This window comes from Hemiscyllium ocellatum, chromosome 5, assembly GCF_020745735.1.
Source record: "Hemiscyllium ocellatum isolate sHemOce1 chromosome 5, sHemOce1.pat.X.cur, whole genome shotgun sequence".
In the NCBI taxonomy this organism is placed as follows: Eukaryota; Metazoa; Chordata; class Chondrichthyes; order Orectolobiformes; family Hemiscylliidae; genus Hemiscyllium; species Hemiscyllium ocellatum.
In genome coordinates this window covers 71,841,207-71,861,813 of record NC_083405.1, presented here as the reverse complement: position 1 = coordinate 71,861,813, position 20,607 = coordinate 71,841,207, and the positions used below count along the sequence as shown (strand labels likewise).

The 20,607-nt window shown below is 41.9% G+C and overlaps 1 protein-coding gene across 1 annotated transcript in view; it reads left to right on the top strand.

Moving 5' to 3' along the window:
* Positions 1-20,607, top strand: part of LOC132816073 (contactin-associated protein-like 2) — a 1,374,393-nt gene that overhangs the window by 1,338,594 nt on the left and 15,192 nt on the right. Inside the window, exon 22 of the mRNA XM_060825502.1 lies at positions 10,719-10,950. Within this exon, the coding sequence (XP_060681485.1) occupies positions 10,719-10,950 (232 nt within the window). The remainder of the gene's footprint in view (positions 1-10,718; positions 10,951-20,607) is intronic.

Sequence of the window (20,607 nt, the reverse complement as noted above, 5' to 3'; positions counted from 1 at the left end):
TAGTTTAATATCTGTCATTGGGAAAATACAGAATTTACTATTAGGAAGTTTCTGGACGAACACTTAGAAAATCTCAATGATGGCTTCATGAAAGGGAAATCATGTTTGACCAATTTATTGGTGCTCTATGACAAAGTTAAGAAGTTTCTTTTTACAAAAGGAAAAGGTTTAAAAAAGAACTAAGTAGTATCAAAGGCCGTAATGTTAAAAAAAAGCTCATGGTATTGGGGGGACAACATGTTATTATGGTGAAGGATTGGTTAACTAATTGGAAAGTAGGTACAAATTGGTAATTTCAGCTTGGCAAAATGTGACAAGTGCTGAAAATGTGTTGCTGGTTAAAGCACAGCAGGTTAGGCAGCATCCAAGGAACAGGAAATTCGACGTTTCGGGCCAGAGCCCTTCATCAGTGGATTTCTGTCATTCCTGATGAAGGGCTCTGGCCCGAAACGTCGAATTTCCTGTTCCTTGGATGCTGCCTAACCTGCTGCGCTTTAACCAACAACACATTTTCAGCTCTGATCTCCAGCATCTGCCGACCTCACTTTTTACTCGAAAATGTGACAAGTGGAAAACCACAGGCATCATTGCAGGCACTTCAATTATTTACAATTTATGTCAATTACTTGGTTAAAGGGACCAAATGTATGTTTGAACAAAGAACAAAGAATATTACAGAGCAGGAACAGGCCCCAAGCCTGTTCCAGTCCATATCCTCTATCTAAATCTGCCATTTTTTTTGAGGATTTGTATCCCTTTGCTCCCTGCCCATTCATGTAGCTGTCTGGATACAACTTAAATGATGCTATCTTTCCTGCCCCCACCATCTCCGCTGGCAACGCATTCCAGGCACCCATTACCCTTTGCGTAAAGAACGTTCCACATATCTGTCCCCTTAACTTTGCCCATGTCACTTTGAACTCGTGACCCATAGTAATTGAGTTCTCTACCCTGGGAAAAGTTTTCTTGCTATCCACTCTGTCTACACCTCTCATGATTTTGTAGGCCTCGATCAGGTTCCTCCCTCAGCCTTCTTCTTTCCAATGAAAATAACCCTAATCTACTCAACCTCTCTTCATTGGGCGGCACGGTGGCACAGTGGTTAGCACTGCTGCCTCACAGCGCCTGAAGACCCGGGTTCAATTCCCGACTCAGGCGACTGACTGTGTGGAGTTTGCACGTTCTCCCCGTGTCTGTGTGGGTTTACTCCGGGTGCTCCGGTTTCCTCCCACAGTCCAAAGATGTGCGGGTCAGGTGAATTGGCCATGCTAAATTGCCCGTAGTGTTAGGTAAGGGGTAATGTAGGGGTATGGGTGGGTTTCGCTTCGGCGGGTCGGTGTGGACTTGTTGGGCCGAAGGGCCTGTTTCCACACTGTAAGTCTAATCTAATCTAAAAAAAAATAGGTAGCACCCTCCATACCAGGCAACATCCTGGTGAACCTCCTCTGTATCCTCTCCAAAGCATCCACATCCTTTTGGTAATGTGGTGACCAGAACTGTACACAGTATTCTAAATGTGGCCGAGTCAATGTCTTATACAACTGTAACAACCTGCCGGCACTCATACTCAGTACCCCGTCTGCTGAAGGAAAGCATGCCGCATGCCTTCTTTTTTTTATGTATATATTTAGTGAAAAAATGTTTCACTCTTATAAAAAAAACAGAAATGCTGTAGAAGTACAAAAGACAAGAAAAGTAGAAATAATATAATTGTATTATATTACAGTAGCATTGACAATCAACTGCCTTCTATTCTTTAAGATAACCCAACTTAGCATAAACTAAAATTAAAAAAAAATAAATTAAATTAAATTACAAACCACTTAAATAAAATTACAATCCACTGTATTATATTACTGCGTCCGCCGCACCGCCATCAAGGTTCCTGTCCACGGGGCCAACAGTTATTATATTTACTAGGCCTTCCACCACCCCGCATCTTACACACACACACACACACACACACACACACACACACACACACACACACACACACACACACACACACACACACACACACACACACACACACACACACCCATCCCCCCCCTCCCCTGGCCAGCATACCTGGACCACCATATACAGCCCTTGTGGCTGTGTAAAGGCCCTAATCAGTGCCATCAACCGACCCGTGTCTATGTAATTTAGAAAGGCTGCCATGTCTTATAAAATTGCTCCATTCCGTGGCACACACACACTTGTCAGGTAAGCCTGAGGGACAAGCTCCATCACAAGTCTGTGCCATCCTGCAAAGCCTGGAGGCTTTTTTGATATCCAATTCATTATGATGTTCTTCCTCGCACAGTGTGTAAGAATATTGAATAACCCCTTGCCATGCTCACCCAAAGTGGGAAAACTCTGTAGTCCCCATAGGAGGGACACCGGATCCTCCCTGTCTTTCATTTCCAGGATTCTCTCCAGCTCATTCACTCTTAAACATTGCAAACCTCTCTGGCGCCATATAGGCCCTGTGGAGGATCTTCAATTGCATTGCTTGTGTCTTATTGCATATTGAAATTTTCTTTACATTGCCCCACATATCCTCCCATGCTTCTGATGAGATTTCATCCCCCAACACTTGGGTAGTCCCTCCCATCACTGCAAGTCCTGCATAATTCCCTCAAACAGCTGCACAATGTTAGCTCTGTACAGCTGACAGAAGTAAGGGGTAATAAAAATTCCCAGATAGAGAAACCTTTCTGTGACCATCTAAAAGGGAATTCCATTCCATCCTCCAGCTTCGGTACTTCCACCAATTCCGCCCATGGAAATGACTTCTGATTTTGTGAAATTTATCCTGTATCCCAAAAAGTTGCCAAATAATTTCGTGTTTTGTATTAGCTGGGTATTGACTTTTCAGGGTTAGCCACAAATAGAAGGACATCGTCCGCATAGAGATTGATTTTGTGTTCCCCAACTCCCACCTTTGGTGCCATTATTTCAGGGTCTTTTCAGATATCCTTCACCAGTGGTTCAACTACCAAGGTAAACAGCAGCAATGTCAGGGGACATCCCTGTTGGCTGCCCCCTCCCACTCCAAAATTGTTCAAAATAACTCAATTTGTAATAATCGCCGCCTTGGGGCCCTTATATAACACTGCCACCCACATGGCAAAGGCCCCTCCTAGACCAAAACAATCTAGAACAGCAAAGAGATACGATTATTCCACCCATTAAATGCCTTTTCTGCATCCAGGGAGATCACCAAACCCAGAATCATTCTCTGCTGACATATTTGCACAATATTCAATACCTGTCTGATGTTGTTGGGGGAGATGTGGCCCTTGATAAAACCCGTCTGGTCCTCTTTTATAATAAAAGGCAGCATGTTCTCCAGTCTCAGACCCAACACCTTTGATAGGATTTTAAAATCCACATTCAGCAACAAGAAGGGTCTATATGATGCGCAATCCTTGGGGTCTTTCCCTTTCTTTAAAGTAAGGTAGATATTAGCCTTCCTAAGACAGGGTGGAAAACAGTCCTGGCTATACGAATGACTATATATCTCCAGCAGTGGTTCAGCTGACGTATGTATGAACCCCTTGTAAAATTCACTCGGGAACCCGTCTGGACCGGGTGCCTTACCACCCTGGAGCTGCCTTACCACCTTTTGCACCTCCTGTACTGTCAGAGGTGCATTTAAAAGGGAGGCTTGGTCTGCATTTATACCGGGGAGGTCCAAGCTTTCAAAAAAGATTCCATTCTCGCTTCTCTATCCCACAGCCCTCCGACCCGTATAACTCTGCATAGAATTCCCGGAATCCTGTATTGATCTTCCTCAGTTCATGAGTGCTATTGCCAGTTCTCTCCTTGATAGACACAATGGACTGTGGAGTACTTTTCTTCCTAGCCAGGTAAGCCAGGTAAGCCAGGTATCTATCTGGCTTATCCCCATATTCAAACAGCCTTTGCCTTGCAAAGGAGACCCCCCTCTTTGCCACTCGTGTGAGCGCTGAGTCCAGAGCAGCCTGGAGAGCTGTAACCTATTATAATTTGACCACAGATGGTCTGGTATAATATACCGATTCAGCTGCCTTCAGCTGGGCCTCAAGCATCCGCTGTAGCTCTCCTCTCTGCCTCCTTCTCGTTGTCGAGTATGAAATAATTATACCCCTTAAGAATGCTCTCTTGGTCTCCCAGAATACTGATGGGCTACTGGCTGTATCCCGATTGATGTCCCAAAAAGCCCTGAAATCCCTGGTGATATACTGTACAAAGTTGCCATCCTTTAACAGAAACAGATCCTTGCGCTAGTGCCGTGTGCCTACTCCACAACCTTTGTTTCTAACATCTAACTATACTGCCGCATGGTCCGAAATAGTTATGTTCCCAATCCTGCAGGCCAACGCCAAGTACAAAACACACTGATAGAACAAAGAACACATCAACTCTTGTGTGGTACTTGTGCAGGTTGGAGTAAGAGGTAATGTCCCTCCCATTCGGATGGATGCACCTCCACACATCCACTAGCCCCATCTCCCCACAAAAGTTCACTAATTGTCGAGATTGTCGAGGTGTACCTGACAGCCCTCTTGGCATCCTGTCTACCCCAGGGACCATGAGACAGTTAAAGTCTCCTCCTATAATCGTACAGTGCACCTCAAGAGCCATTAATTTAAAGACTGCATCGACTAAAGATTTGAGAGGGTGCACCAGGGGACAGTAAATGCTCAGGATGCCATACTCTTCTCCATGTATCAGTGCCTTAAGAATGATGAACTGTCCATATTCATCCTTGATTTGATCTGTCACCCAAAATGGGAGGTTCTTTCATACCAGTATGACCATTCCTCTGTGTTTGGAGTTAAAGGAGGAAAAGAACACCCTATTGTATCCCCCCTGCTGTAACTTCAGATGTTCCCCATTAGTCAAATGTGTCTCTTGCAATAGTGTGATGTCAACCCTTTCCTTCCTAAAATTTGATAGCACCTTTTTCCTTTTAATGGGGGAGTGGTTCCCATTTATATTCCAGGTGCACCACCTGAACAGATCGCTAGCCATGACCGCACACAACAGCCCGCAGTCCCCTGAGAGGAAGAAGCCCATTCAAAGTGCGACGAGTGGAGAAAAAGTAAATTTTATCAAATCTAAAGACTATTCCTACAAACACTACCAAAATTACAAAAACTAAAAAATTAACCTCTACTCCTAACCTGAACAAATAAACACAAAAAACCCAAATCTCCAGAGCTCTCCCATAGGGGGCATTCACTCCCAACCTCACAACCATCTGAGCACCTGTCAGTTAAGGCTGTGCCCCAAATCTAAGCAATAGGAAAGAAAAACACTACTCCTATAAGTTAGCAATGGACACCCACCATTCTCCCTCCTCATCTCAACCCCACACATCTTTACATCAAAGGAGTAACCACCCCTCACCCAGCAAAACAGAACAATAGAATAACTATTTTATATTATAATATAAAACATACCGGAATTTATAACAAAGCAATACCAAGCCTCTAAGGCCCAAGATCCCAAAAGGAAAAAGAACAAAGAGAGGGAAGATAAAAAACATTATATTATGGCATTGTCCACATGCATCTTTTTCTCCTTCCCCCGATGCCAAAGTCTATTATTTTAGCGAGGTCAAAAATTCTTTCACTTTTTCCACCTAGTCAAAGTCATAGACAGTTCCCCCATAATTGATACATAGCACTGCTGGATACCTCAGAGAATATTGCATGTGTAAATATCTTTACATCATCAAACGTCTTCCGTTTCTTAATTATAGCCCCAGAAAAGTCATGAAAAAACATTAAGTTAGAACCTTTGTAAGCCAAAGCGTATGGATCTTTTCCCAGTCTTCTGGCTGTTTCTATTATTAATTGCTTTTCCTTGTAATGCTGGAGTCGCATTAGAACAGGGTCGGGATGCTGAGCTGGCCTGGACCTGTGTATCGTGGTCCGCTGGGCCTGCTCTGCACTCACCTGGCCCAATCTCCAGCCCCAGCAACTCCAGAAGCCACCTCTCAAGGAAATCAGCAGGGTGTTCACCTTTTTCACGCTCCAGGAAGCCGAAGATCCGAAGATTTTTTTTCTCTGACCTCGATTTTCAAGGTCATCTACTTGTTCCTGCAGGCCCAAACCTGACCTTTCGAGGATTGGACCCGCTTCTCGGAGCTCTTCGTTATGGCCTCCGAGGCCGCAGTCCTCTGCTCCACCACTTCCAAGCGCTGATCCAAAGCCCGAATCGCCTGCTTATGCTTTGGCAGCATGGCAGTAATTGATTCCAGATCTCTCTGTACTTCAATTTTCCCCAGGACCTTCCGTTTACTGTATAGTTTGGTCTGGAATTGCATCTTCCAAAATGCATCACCTCACATTTGTCCTGATTGAACCTCATCTGCCATTTCTCTCCAACTCTCCAATCGATCGTTCTTCTGCTGTATTCTCTGACAGTCCCCTTCACTATTTGTTACTCCACCAATCTTCGTGTCATCTGAAAACTTGCTAATGAGGCAACCTACACCTTCTTCCAAATCGTTTATGTATATCACAAACAACAGCGGTCCCAGCACGGATCCCTATGGGACACCACTAGTCACAGGTTTCCATTTTGAGGAGCTCCCTTCCACTACTACTCTCCGTCTCCTGTTGCCCAACAAGTTCTCCATCCATCTAGTTAGAACACCCCGGACCCCATGTGACTTCATCGTCTTCATCAGCCAACCATGGGGAATCTTATCAAATGCCTTACTAAGGTCCATGTATATGACATCTACAGCCTCTCCCTCATTAATCAACTTTATCACTTCTTCTAAGAATTCTGTTAAGTTTGTAAGACATGACTTTCCCTGCAGAAAACCTTGCTGCCTATCACAGATAAGCCCATTTTCTTCCAATTGGGTATATATCATATCCTTTAGTACCTTCTCCAGCAGCTTCACTACCATTGACGTCAGGCTCACAGGTCTGTAAATTAGCTGGATTATCCCTGCTATCCTTCTTAAACAAGACAACAACATTAGCAATTCTCCAGTCATCTGGGACCTCCCCCGTTTTCAAGGATGCTGCAAAGATATCGCTTCCCTTAGTAACCTAGGATAGATCCCATCCGGACCAGGGGACTTGTCCACCTTAATGCCTTTTAGAATACACAACACTTCCTCCCTCCTTATGCCTACATGACCTAGAGTAATCAAAGATCTATCCCTAACCTCAACATCTGCCATGTTCCTCTCCTCAGTGAATACTGATACAAAGTGCTCATTAAGAATCTCACCCAGTTTCTCTGACTCCATGCAAAACTTTCCTCTATTGTCCTTGAACAGGCCAACCCTTTCCCTAGTTACCCTCTTGCTCCTTATATATGAATAAAAGGCTTTGTGGTTTTCCTTAACCCTGCTCACTAAGGATATCTCATGACCCCTTTTAGCCCTCATAATCCCTCGTTTCAGATTGGTCCTACATTCCTGATATTCTAATGTGTAGGGTTGACATGAGGAGGAGGAGGGGTGTGTGTCCATTGTTAACTTGAAGGAGTGTAAATAATATGTTTTTTTCCCATTGCTTGGGTTTGGGGCACGGCCTTAACTGGAAGGTGCTAGGGTGGTTGTGAGGTTGGGAGTGAATGCCCCCTATGGGCAAGTGGGGAGAGCTCTGGAGATTTGGGTTTTTTTGTGGTTTTTTTGTCGCCTAGACCTTATGTACATATCCTTTTTTCCTCTTAGCTAGTTTCACAATTTCACCTGTCATCCATGGTTCCCTAATCTTGTCATTTCTAACCCTAATTTTCACAGGAACATATCTCTCCTGAACTCTAAATCAACCTCTCTTTAAAGGCCTTCCACATACCAAATGTGGATTTCCCTTCAAACAGCTGCTCCCAATCTACATTACCCAGCTCCTGCTGAATTTTGCTATAGTTGGCCTTCCCACAATTTAGCATTCTTCCTTTAGGACCACTCTCATCTTTGTTCATTAGTATTCTATAACTTATAAAATTGTGATCACTATTCCCAAAGTAATCCCCCACTGAAACTTCACCCTCCTAGCCGGGCTCATTTCCTAACACCAGGTGCAGTATAGCCCCTTCCTGAGATGGATTACTTACATACTGCTCTAGAAAACCCTCCTGGATGCTTCTTACAAATTCTGCTCCATTTGGACCTCTAACACTAAGTGAATCCCAGTCAATGTTGGGAAAATTAAAATCTCCTGTCACCACCACCCTGTTTCTTGTACATCTTTCTGTGATCTCTCTATATATTTGTACCTCTATCTCATGCTCACTGTTGGGAGGTCTGTAATACAGTTCCAACATTGCTACCACACCCTTCCTGTTTCTGAACTCTACCCATATTGCCTCACTGCTTGAGTCCTACATAGTACCCTCCTTCAACACAGCTGGGATACCTTCTTTGACCAGTCACACAACTCCTCCACCCTTTTTACTTCCCTCTCTATCCCACCTGAAGCATCGATATCCTGGGACATTTAGTTGCCAATCATGCCCTTCCCTCAACCAAGTCCCAGTAACAGCAATAACAGCATACACCCAGGTACTAATCCAAGCCCTAAGTTCATCTGCCTTACCTACGATTCTTCTTGCATTAAAACAAATACATCTCAGACCACCAGTCCCTCTGCGTTCATCCTCTGCTTCCTACCTACTCTTCCCCTTAGTTATGCTGACTTCATTATCTAGTTCCTTCCAGGCTTTAGTTACTACCTCCTTCCTGTTCACTAACCTTCTCATTTGATTCCCATCCCCCTGCCATATTAGTTTAAACCCTCCCCAACAGCGTTAGTAAAAGCACCTCAAAGGACATTGGTTCCTGTCCGGCTCAGGTGTAGACCATCCAATTTATAATAGTTCCATCTCCCCCAGAACCAGTCCCAATGTCCCAAGTATCTGAACCCCTCCTTCCTGCACCATCGCTCAAGCCATGCATGCATCCTGAATATTCTATCATTCCTACTCTGACTAGCACGTGGCACAAGTAGCAATCCTGAGATTACTACCCCTGAGGTCCTACTTTTTAATTTGGTTCCTAACTCCCTAAATTCTTTGTGTAGGACCTCATCCCTACATGCACCACAACAACTGGCTGTTTGCTAATTTTGTTCTGATGACACAACAATAAATACAGAAGCAAGTTGCGAAGACGGTGAAAAATCTAAGAAGAATATTGTTAAATTAAATGAGTGCAAAAATTTAGCAACTCGTGTATAATATGGGAAAATGTAAACTTACATACTTTGGCAGGAAGAATAGAAAAACAGCAGATTATTTAGAAGAAGCAAGTGGCAGATGAGGAACTTGAGTGTCCGTGTTCATTAATCACAAAATGTTGCTTTGCAGGTACAGCAAATGATTAGAAAGGCTGTTGGATTGCTGCCATTTATTGCAAGTGGAATGGAGTATAAACACACTAATGTTTGGCTACAGTTGTACAGATTGTTCATCAGACTATTCAGGAGTATTGTGCATAATTTTAGCCTCCTTTTTTTCACAAAATGATACAAAAATACACTGAAAGAAATGTAAAGATTTACCCTACAGTGAGCATGAAATTTGGCAAGGTAGAAGCTTCATGCCAAATTAATATCGAAATTGAGGTAAACATCTAGCTGAGGAGTCTGAACTGATTTTTATTCTTTAATTGGCTCAGGCATCCTCTATCATGGTGACATTTAGCTCTCCCTGTTTGTCATCAATCAATTTTTCACAGCTCAAGGTTTCTGGTAGTTCATCTACTAGAAATAAGGAAGTTGAGAATACCTGTGGTGTTGGGATCAAAGAGATATCCAGGTGTCCTTGAAAAGCATATTTTCTGACTTCTGTGAGCAGCACATCATGAGGTTAGCAGAGAAGGCTTGGCAATGTTTGAGCTTGCACTGCATACTCATCTATCAGTGAGAATGGTTTGAGTAACTCCCCAAGAATACTTACAATGTTTGCTCCTGCCTAACATAGTCCTATTTCCTTCTCTAGTATTATCCAACACTCTCACTCCTGTGTGCACCTCTTAGTCCTCTTTTCTACTTCTATATACTGATGACTATGCCCTGTTAATTTAGTTTAAATTCTCCTTGACCATGCCAATGAATCTTCCTGGGAGGACACTAAGCCTTGCCTTATTAAGGTACAATCCATCCATTTTGAATAGCTAGATTTTAGATTGACTTGACCATGTTTAGATTCAGTTCACTGTAATAACTAGTAATATCAAAGAAGACATTTAGGAGTATAATGTGGCTGAAGAAATCATTCCATACCTACCCGTAACTGATCCCAATGAAGCCCTCTCTCATGCACCATGCTTCTAGCTTTGCATTGATAATCTAAATTTCCTAGTTCTCCTCTTCCTGTCATATGGCAGAAAGGAGATTGCATAATTTGCAATCTTTGAGAACCTACCTTTTTAACATTCTCCTTTGCTGTATAGGGGCAAGTGAATCTAAACAACTTAACACCTCTATACCCCTGAATTTTGACTGGTACTGGTGTAACCCAAAGAGATCTGAATGATTGGGCCTTTACTGTAACAGGAAATAGGTGTTGTAATTATTACATTTGTATGTGGATTGCAATTTCTCCTTTTCAACATCATCAAATGAATATGGATTAGATGAATGCTGGTTTTGTAAATGTTTATTAATTTGCAATCTTCCCAAAAAGGTAAAATAATAATCCATTACAACACAAAGTCCATTTCAGATTGAATCTGATACTCAATGCTTATTTTAACAATCTTTTTGTAATCATTCCAGAAATTGGGAACATTGACCAGGAGGTACAAAAATATAACACTCCAGGCTTTGTCGGCTGCCTGTCACGAGTTCAGTTCAACGACATTGCACCACTCAAGGCTGCATTGAGACCCAGCACCTCTTCTCTGGTCAGTGTCCAAGGAGAATTTGTTGAATCAAATTGTGGAGCATCCCCTTTAACCATTTCACCAATGCCAGCTGCAACAGATCCGTGGCATTTTGGCTCAGGTATGTAGTAGTACCTGAAATAAAAGCTCTTGATTATTTCACTTTTAAGTTTAATGTTAATCTTATAATATACAGAAGTGTTGGGTTGACTTTATTGCCTGGACAGTGAGAAGAATTGAGGTCAAAGATCACTCATCCATTTTAGTTCGCCAGGGGTTTTCCATGCATTTATTGGAAAACTGCATAGTTGAAATTCTACTGTCAAATTGTAATAAATTGCTCCCCAAGTACCATGTAAATTAAATTTATAACGGAGCATATTTATGAATTTGACACCAATCTCAAATAGCATTCACAATGTGTGACCACCTATATGATTCAGAAGTGTATGTTTCTCAATATGCACAATATAACCAAATCTTTTAAAACTTATATGTGGGTATATTATAACAGAAATAGTGAAAAGCAGAGGTTTGAAGAAATAATTAACCAAACAGCTATAAGATTAGAAGAGTGGCAGTCATTGCTTTAAATGTTTGGTCATTCACAATTTCTATCTAAATAAAATCAAATTCCAAAATTCATTTGAAAGTAACAACACCACTATTTGCAGATTTGTTTGGCTCTTTATGACACTTAAATGTGGTGCTGCGAGAAAGTGGTGTACATTGCCCTTACCCTATTTCCCATGTCAAATAGCAGCATTTCAAGCAATGATTACTCAACTATCACCCAAATAGCTTCTGATCAAAATTGTGACATTTTAAAGGCATTGCTACATCCCTGAGAACAAATCAATAGCACACCTGCAGCTGAGCGGATTAGTTATGGAGTGATACAAAACTCCCTAAATTCCAAACTTAACTAGCCATCAGGAGATGTATAACAATGATGTGGAACTTGAAAATGAACATTTTATTTTTAAGGGAATCCAGTGTCTAATTAGTATGCGCAATTCATGACATTACAGCTGTCAGCTAAAGACCTCCTTCAGAGTGGTGACATTATTCTAAAGACATTTTAAGAACTAGGCTGACAACTGGTCCAAATTTGGATTTATTTTATTCAGTTGTGGAACGTGGACATTGCTGCCTGGCCAGCATGTATTGCCCTTGAGAAATTGCTGGTGAGCTGTCTTCTTAAGCTGCTTAGTACACATGTTGTAGGTGGACCCACAATGTTTTGATGGAGGGAATTCCAGGACTTTGACCCAGTGGCAGCAAAGGAATGGCGATATGTTTCCAAGTCAGAATGATGAGTAGCCCAGAGAGGAATTTGCAAGTAATAGCATTCCCATGTATAGCTGCCCTATTCCTTTTAGATGGAAGCACTCGTGTATTTGGAAACAGCTATCTAACGAACCTTGGTGAATTTCTGAAGTACATATTGTGTTAATAGTACACACTGGTTCAACTGAGCATCAGTGGTGGAGGGGTTGAATGATTATGGATGTAGTGCCAATCAAGAAACTGCTTTGTCCTGGATGGTGTCAAGATTCTTGGGTGCTGCACTCATCCAGGGAATGGGGAGTATTCCATCCCTTTTCTGACTTGTGCTTTGTAGATGGTGAGCAGATTTGGGGGAGTCAGAAGGTGAGTTACTCAATGCAGTCTTCCTAGCTTCTGGCCTGCTCTTCTAGCCACTGTGTTTATGTGGCAAAACCAAATGAGTTTCTGGTCAATGGTAACTTCCATAATGTTTATAGTGGGGATTCAATGATGGTGACTCCATTGAATGTCAAAGACCTGTAGTTAGATTGTCTGTTATTGGAGATGGTCATTGTCTAGCACTTGTCAGTCCAATCCTGGATATTGTCTAGATCTTGTTGCATTTAAACGTGGACTGCTTCAGTGTCTGAGAAGTCACAAATGAGGCTGAACATTGTATAATCATTGACAACATCCCCGCTTCTGACATTATGATGGAGGAAAGATGATTGATGAAATAGTTGTAGATGGTTGGGCCTAGGACAGTACCCTGAAACACTCCTGCAGAGGTGTCGAGGAGCTGAGATGATTGACCTCCAACAGTCACAAACATCTTCCTGTGTGCCAGGTATGACTCGCACAAGCAGAGAGTTTTCCCCTGACACACGCTGATTCCAGTTTCACGAGTGTTCTTTGATGCCACTGTCAGTCAAATACAACCTTGATGTCAAGGGCTATCACTCTCAACCTCACCTCTGGAATTTAGGTCTTTTGTCCATGTTTGAACCAAGGCTGTAATGAGATCAGGAGCTGAGTGGCCCTGGCAGAATCCAAACTGGGCGTCACTGAGCAGGTTGTTGCTGTGCTGGTGTTGGAATGTCATTACGGCCCATAGCCTTTACAGTATCCAGTGCCTCCAACCATTTCTTGATTTAACTGGGAGTGAATCGAACTGACTGAAGACTGGTATCGGTGATGCCAGGGACCACTGGAAGAAGCCAAGATGGATCATCCAAGATTGCTGTGAATGCTTCAGTTTTATCTTTTGCACTGACATTTTGGGCTCTTCCACCATGCATATTGGGGATGTTTGTGGTAGATCACTATTCACAACTGGATGTGGCAGAACTGCAGAGATTAGAACTGATCTGTCGGTTATGGGATTGCTTAGCTCTGTCTATCACCTGTTGGTTTTGCTGTTTGACATACAAGGAGTCCTATTTGGTAGCTTCACCAGGTTGACGGTTCATTTTCAGGAATGCCTAGTGCTGCTTCTGCCATGTGCTCCTGTACTTTCCATTAAACCAACATTGATCCCCTAGCTTGATGATAATGTTTGGCTCAACCATGTGGTTGTAGATTGCGCTGGAGTATAATTCTGCTGCTGTTAATGCCCACAGCCTCTTTAAGCAGTTTTGAGTTGCTGAATCTGTTCGAAGTCTGTCCAATTTAGCACTGTGATAGTGTCACAAAACACAATGGAGCGTGTTATCAATGTGAAGACAGGACTTTGTCTCTACAAGGACTGTGCAGTGGTCACTCATAGCAATACTATCATGGACAGGTGCACCTTTGGCTGGCACAGTGGTAAAGATGAGGTCAAGTATATTTTTCCCTCTTAGTTCCCACAGCACCTGCTACAGACCCAGTCTAGCAGCTATGTCCTTTAGAACCTGACCAGCTCAATCAGTAGTCAATCATTCATTTATACTAAGCCCTATGTAATTGTATCTGTGTAGAAATTTGTGTTATCATATACTGCAGCATAGATTTTGTAACTTGTAAAGAAGGTGAGTCACTCTCATGCAGGCTTTCAGAAGAAATTTTAATCAATTTTCTTCATCTCCAGTTTTCTAAAAGGAAACATCTCGGGAGAATTATGTTCCAAAAACAAAATTGTTGCTCACACACTAGCCTTTTGAAATTATTGCATGGGAACTACCAAATCTCTCTGTGTTGTATTTTTCTGCATTCTTTCTCCATTCAAATAATACTTAGCTCCTTTATTTTTCCTGCCAAAATGCATAACCTCACATTTTTCCATGATATATTCTGTTTGCTAAGTCTTTGCCCACCCGCTTACCCTGCCTACATTCTACTGCAAACTCTTTGTGTCATCCTCAGCACTTCCTTTCTCATCTACTTTATGTCATCTGTAAACTTGTCTATTATATATTCATTTTCCTCATCCAATTCATGAATGTATACTGTAAATAATTGCAGACCAAGAACAGATCCCCACTGCATTGTATATTTACAGGTTACCATCCTGAAAATACCACCCTTATCGCAATTCTCTGTCGTCTATTAGTTAGTCAAACCTCTATCTATGCCCATATACTACCTCCAGTATCATATTACTTATTTTGTTAAGTAGCCTAACATGTGGCATCTTAACAAACGCTCTCCAAAAATATAAATATATTACATCAACAACTTATCTGTTTTTGATACTGCACTCATCCAGGCAAGATGGAGTCTTCTATCACACATAACTTGTACCTTGTAGAAGGAGAGGCTTTGGGGACTCAGGAGGTGTATTACTGCTGCAGGATTCCAGTCTTCGACCTGCTCTTGATTTTAGATGGCTGGTTTCATTTGGTTTATGATAAATGGTAATCCCCAGGATGTTGATATCGGGAGATTCAGCAATGATATTGCTATTTAATATCATGATGTAATGGTTTGATTCTGTCTTGCTGGAAATGGTCATTGCCTGGTATTTGCGTGTACAAATACTATTTGCACTTGTCAGTCTAAGCATTTGGTCATCAGCTACTTCAGTGTCTGAGGAGGCATGAATGGTACTAAACATAATGCAATCATTGGTGAACATCCCACTCTGATATTATGATGGAGGTAAGGTTACTAATGAAACAACTGAAGACGATTGGGCCTAGGAAACTGAGCATTCCTGTAAAGATGTCCTGGAGTTGAAATAACTGGTATACAACATCTGGGGATGGCTAGTGAGAGGTCGGACTCCACCCCTGTTTTCACAGCAATGACTAGATTGTGTGATTGAAATTTCCAACATCATAGAAAGCCACTTTGAAAGATTCTGTGAAAGAGTCAGTACCTGGAGGAGTATAGTCCAGTGGTGGGGCAGACTGGATGCAAAAATGATATTCCCCATCAACTGTGGTTCTTGAATAAGGGGTCATAGTCTCGGGCCTCTGCCACAAAACAAAACAGGAAAAGTAGCCTGCACATGAATAAACATTGGTTTCAAGGAAACGGTACATAGATTGGCCTAAAAAGCAGAAAACCTGAAGATAAGGAGCAGTTTAGATTTCAGCAAAGGAAGACAAAAGGATTGATGAGGAGGGGGTAAGGAGCATACAAGAGTAAGCTTATGGGGAACATACAGACTGGTAGTAAAATCTTCTAGTGGTATGTGAAGACAAAACGATTAGTATAAACAGAAATAAATCCCTCACAGTCAGAAACAGGGCAAGGTATCAAGCTTGCAGATGACACAAAGGTTGGAGGTGTCGTTGACAGTATAGAGGACTGTTGTAGGTTGCAGTGTGACATTGACAGGATGCAGAGATGGACTGAGAGGTGGCAGATGGAGTTCAACCTGGATAAGTGTGAAGTGAAGCATTTTGGAAGGTCGAATTTGAAAGTTGAGTACAGGATTAAGGATAGGATTCTTGGCAGTTTGGAGGAACAGCGGGATCTTGGTGTGCAGGTACATAGATCCCTTAAAATTGTCACCCAAGTGGACAGAGTTTTTAGATTAGATTACTTACCTCTTCACCTAATTCTTTGGGCAATTTAGCATGGCCAATTCACCTGACCTGCACATCTTTGGACTGTGGGAGGAAACCGGAGCACCTGGAGGAAACCCATGTAGACTCAGGGAGAATGTGCAAACTCCACACAGACAATTGCCCAAGGTGGGAATTGAACCCAGGTCACTGGCGCTGTGAGGCAGCAGAGCTAACCACTGAGCCACCGTGCCACCCCCAAGAAAGCATATGGTGTTTTGGCTTTCATTAACAGGGGGATTGAGTTTAAGAGCCGTGAGATCTTGTTGCAGCTCTATAAAACTTTAGTTAGACCGCACTTGGAATACTGTGTCTAGTTCTGGTCGCCCTATTATAGGAAAGATGTGGATGCTTTGGAGAGGGTTCAGAGGAGGTTTACCAGGATGCTGCCTGGAATGGAGGGCTTATCTTATGAAGAGAGGTTGACTGAGCTCGGACTTTTTTCATTGGAAAAAGGAAGGAAGAGAGGGGACCTAACTGAGGTGTCCAAGGTAATGAGAGGCATAGATAGAGTTGATAGCCAGAAACTTTTTCCCAGGGCAGAAATTGTTAACACGAGGGGTCATATTTTAAAGCTGTTTGGTGGAAAGTATAGAGGGGATGTCAGAGGCAGGTTCTTTACGCAGAGAGTTGTGAGAGCATGGAATGTGTTGCCAGCAGCAGTTGTGAAAGCAAGGTCATTGGGGATGTTTAAGAGACTGCTGAGCATGCATATGGTCATAGAAATTTGAGGGTTCGTACATCAGGTTTACCTTACATGACGATCAATGGTCGCCACAACATCGTGGGCAGAAGGGCCTGTTCTGAGTTGTACTGTTCTATTATGATGAAGAACAAAGAGATGACAGCCAAATTAAATACATAGTTGAAAATGTGTTGCTGGTTAAAGCACAGCAGGTTAGGCAGCATCCAAGGAATAGGCAATTCGACGTTTTGGGCATAAGCCCTTCATCATTATGCCCGAAACGTCGAATTGCCTATTCCTTGGATGCTGCCTAATCTGCTGTGCTTTAACCAGCAACACATTTTCAACTGTGATCTCCAGCATCTGCAGACCTCATTTTTACCCGAAAATTAAATACATACTTTGGCTCTGTCTTCATAAAGGAGGACACTTATAGTGTCTCAAAGTGTTTGGAGAACACAGGGTTACTGAGAGGGTAGACCAGAAGGAAATAAATATTAATAAGGAAATAAAGAAATTGATGAAATTAAAGACTGATAAATCTCCAGGGTCTGATAATGAACTTTCCAGTGTACTTAAGGAAGTGGCTGTAGGAATAGTGGATGCTTTAGTGCTTAGTTTTCAAGATTCTGTAGATTCGACAAAAGTGCCAATGGATTGTACAATGTCCCATAATGTAAAGGAGGTACAGAGAAAACAAAATTATAGATGGGTTAGAGTTGATAAGGGGAGCCAATGGATGGTTTACTCGGACTTTCAGAAGGCTTTCAATCAGGCCCCACATAAGAAATGAAAATATAAAATTAAAGTGCATGAGATCGGGGTAGTGTTCTGACATGGCCAGATAACTGGTTGACATACAGGAAACAAAGAGTAAGGATAAATGAGTATTTTTCTGAGTGGAAGCCAGGGACAAGTCAGGCATTGCAAGGATCTACACTGGGACTCCAGCTATTTACAATATAAATTAATTATTTAGATGGGGAAGCTGTCTATAGTGTCTCGAAGTCTGTAGAAATCAAAAAACTGAGTGGTAGAATGAACCTTGAGGAAGGTGCAGAGATGCTTCAGTGTGATTTGGACCAATTTGGTCCAGGAAGGCAGTTTGGTGCTAGACTGGAAATGGGAGAGGTGCAGTGAGACCTGGGTGTCCTTGTACACTAGTCTCTGAAAGCAACCATGTATGTACAGCAGACAGGGAAGAAGGCAAATAGTATGTTAATCTTCATAGCTAGAGGATTCAAGCACAGGTGCAGGGATGTCTTATTGAAATTTTATAGGACCTTGATGAGACCACGCCTGGAGTGTTGCAGGAAGTTTTAATCTTCCTATCTGAGGAAGGATGTTCTGGCTCTGCAAGAGTGCAACAAAGGTTTACCAGACTGATTACTGGCAGGACTGACAGACAAAAAGAAACTGGATCATTTAGGATCATATTCATTGGAATTTTGAAGAATGAGGGAAGGATGCTATGCAGCGACAGATGGCTGATGTCAGAATTTGCATGAAAGGGCTGAGTGCAACAATGGAAACTCAAACTTGCCATTGTACTGTAGCTGCCACTATTCAAATGAGCCTTCAAAGATTCACAATTGCTTCTGTCTTCTTCAACAGATCGCTAAGATTTATAATTTATAATATAATGATCTGGTGTGAGTGGCAGTGGCTTTATGCAGAAAAAAATTGCTTCCCTCTATCTTTATAAGAGCATTCATTATACCACTGTTATTACTTTGTACGTTAGCCAAATAGGTTCGACTGAAATGGTACAATGTGAAACCAATCCTTCTAGGTCCAGAATTGTTAGTGATCATCTGCAGAATTCTTGATTGGATGTCAACAGCTTTGCATTACACATGCTGCTGCCATTTTCAGAAGACTTTGTTAGAGCACTCAGAGAGCTAAAGGCATTGAGGAGAAAGACAGCAAGAAAATACAGAAGTGAGATTCATTTATTATCATTTTTATTACGTCACGATTGAATTTAGAAATTTGGATTGGCATCTGCATTCCTAATGTGATTTTTTTTGTATTGATAGAAAGATGATGTAGACTGGAACAAGATATTCAAAAAGTTAATTTAGCATTAAATACTGATGTCAGATGTCTATTTTGTTTGTTGCTATTAGCTGTGAACAAAGGAATCCCTTTATTAAGCAGGCATCTGCCCAAGCCCCATTGGAAGTGTGCAATTACATCTCGGATAACATTCTCAATTGTTGGATCACATCGGAACTAAAAGTAAACACTTCAGAGATCAATTTCCCCCATTTAGTCTAATTACTACTGAAAATTCCATCCATTGTCATTTCAGAAAATGAGTGATGTTTGTCATCTTAAATTCTGCCAAGTCTCTTTCCTTTCCAGATACTGGAGACTATGAAAGATAGAGAAAAATGCTGTAAAGATGAGAGAAAACTGAACACTAATTGAGATGAATCATTAAGAAGGGTTATAAGAAAGATCACTGACTGAAAGGGTGCTGGCTTGCTGTTTTGCGAGTTCTATTTAATTAATGTCTTCTCAATATAATACATTCTTGCTTCACTGGAGGAAAAGCCGACAATCAAGATTTTCTAATTCACTATCCAGTTTGTTACCTAAAAGGTGTTGCCAGGATTATTGAAATTGCAAATTACTTTATTATGCAAGGTATATATGTGTAATGACAACTCGGACATAATAAATTGCTTATACCTTCTTTGTTCATTTTCCAATGAATCTGAAGAGATGCGATTTCAGGTGCTGAGTTAAAAATCACTTAATCATACCTCAGGTTACCCCAACTTAATTTTGCTTGCCCTATTTTCAGTTGAAACTTCTCGAGTAAAGCTCCTTCACAGTTTGAAGTAGTGACATGCAAATGAGATGTAATTTATGATATTGCCATAAATCTGGTCTTCTGTCAGTTTCACGTAATTTGCACTAGTTCATACACAATCTAATTGGATGTCATAGAAAAGACAAATTTAAAGACACAGGCAGTCTGCTTCTTTACTATTTTCGGCCTTACTGCTGAATAGTGATGTGAGTTAAGGACATTGCCAGAGATTGCTGCCCATACAATATACCACCTCCTCACAGAGAGCAAATAAAATAGAAGTGTATAAGTGTAATAGAACATAGGAGGAACTGGCAATTAGCTGACAGAAAAGCACGACTGACAAAGAGGCTCCTTTCTGCTGACTTTCTGTGAGCAATATCACAGGCAATTCACCAATAATAAGAACACATTAACAGTTATTCAGGATACAGGCCCAAAAGCATGTTGTGAATTCACTTCAATAAAACTTGTAATTTGTGGACTCAGGCTGAGAGAAATGTCTTCCTTTTTTAGACATAAACATTTCTGGACTCTAGTAGAAAGCCAATTAGTTTACTAATGGGTTTTTATTTTAAGAAGCATGCACCCTTCTGCACTCCAGTCAACATTTAATTTCAATTGCACAACATGATTTATTCTTCAGGCTGGGTTTTTCCAAGCACCGTGTTCCCTGACCTCCCTCTACTCACGACTGTTCGAGTCCACCCATGAAAAATGACTGTTCTGCAAACATCTTATAATCATTGGGGTATTGCTTGTGCCAGGTTTGGGGTCCTAGCCACCATCTGGAGATGAGCTACCACCTTATAGAACTGCTGGCCATTCAGCAGAACCCAAAGCCCTAGGCCTGTGTGGTGCCCACTGCTGCAACTGTAGCCAGTTCCTGAAAAATGAAAGATTGTAGGGGTGAAGGACTGAAGGTACAACTGGAGTATTGTAAGGGCCTGGCTGAGAGGCTTCCCATTGACGGAGAGGGAGGCTAGGGTCGGTGGGGTAGCCATGTATCAGAGAC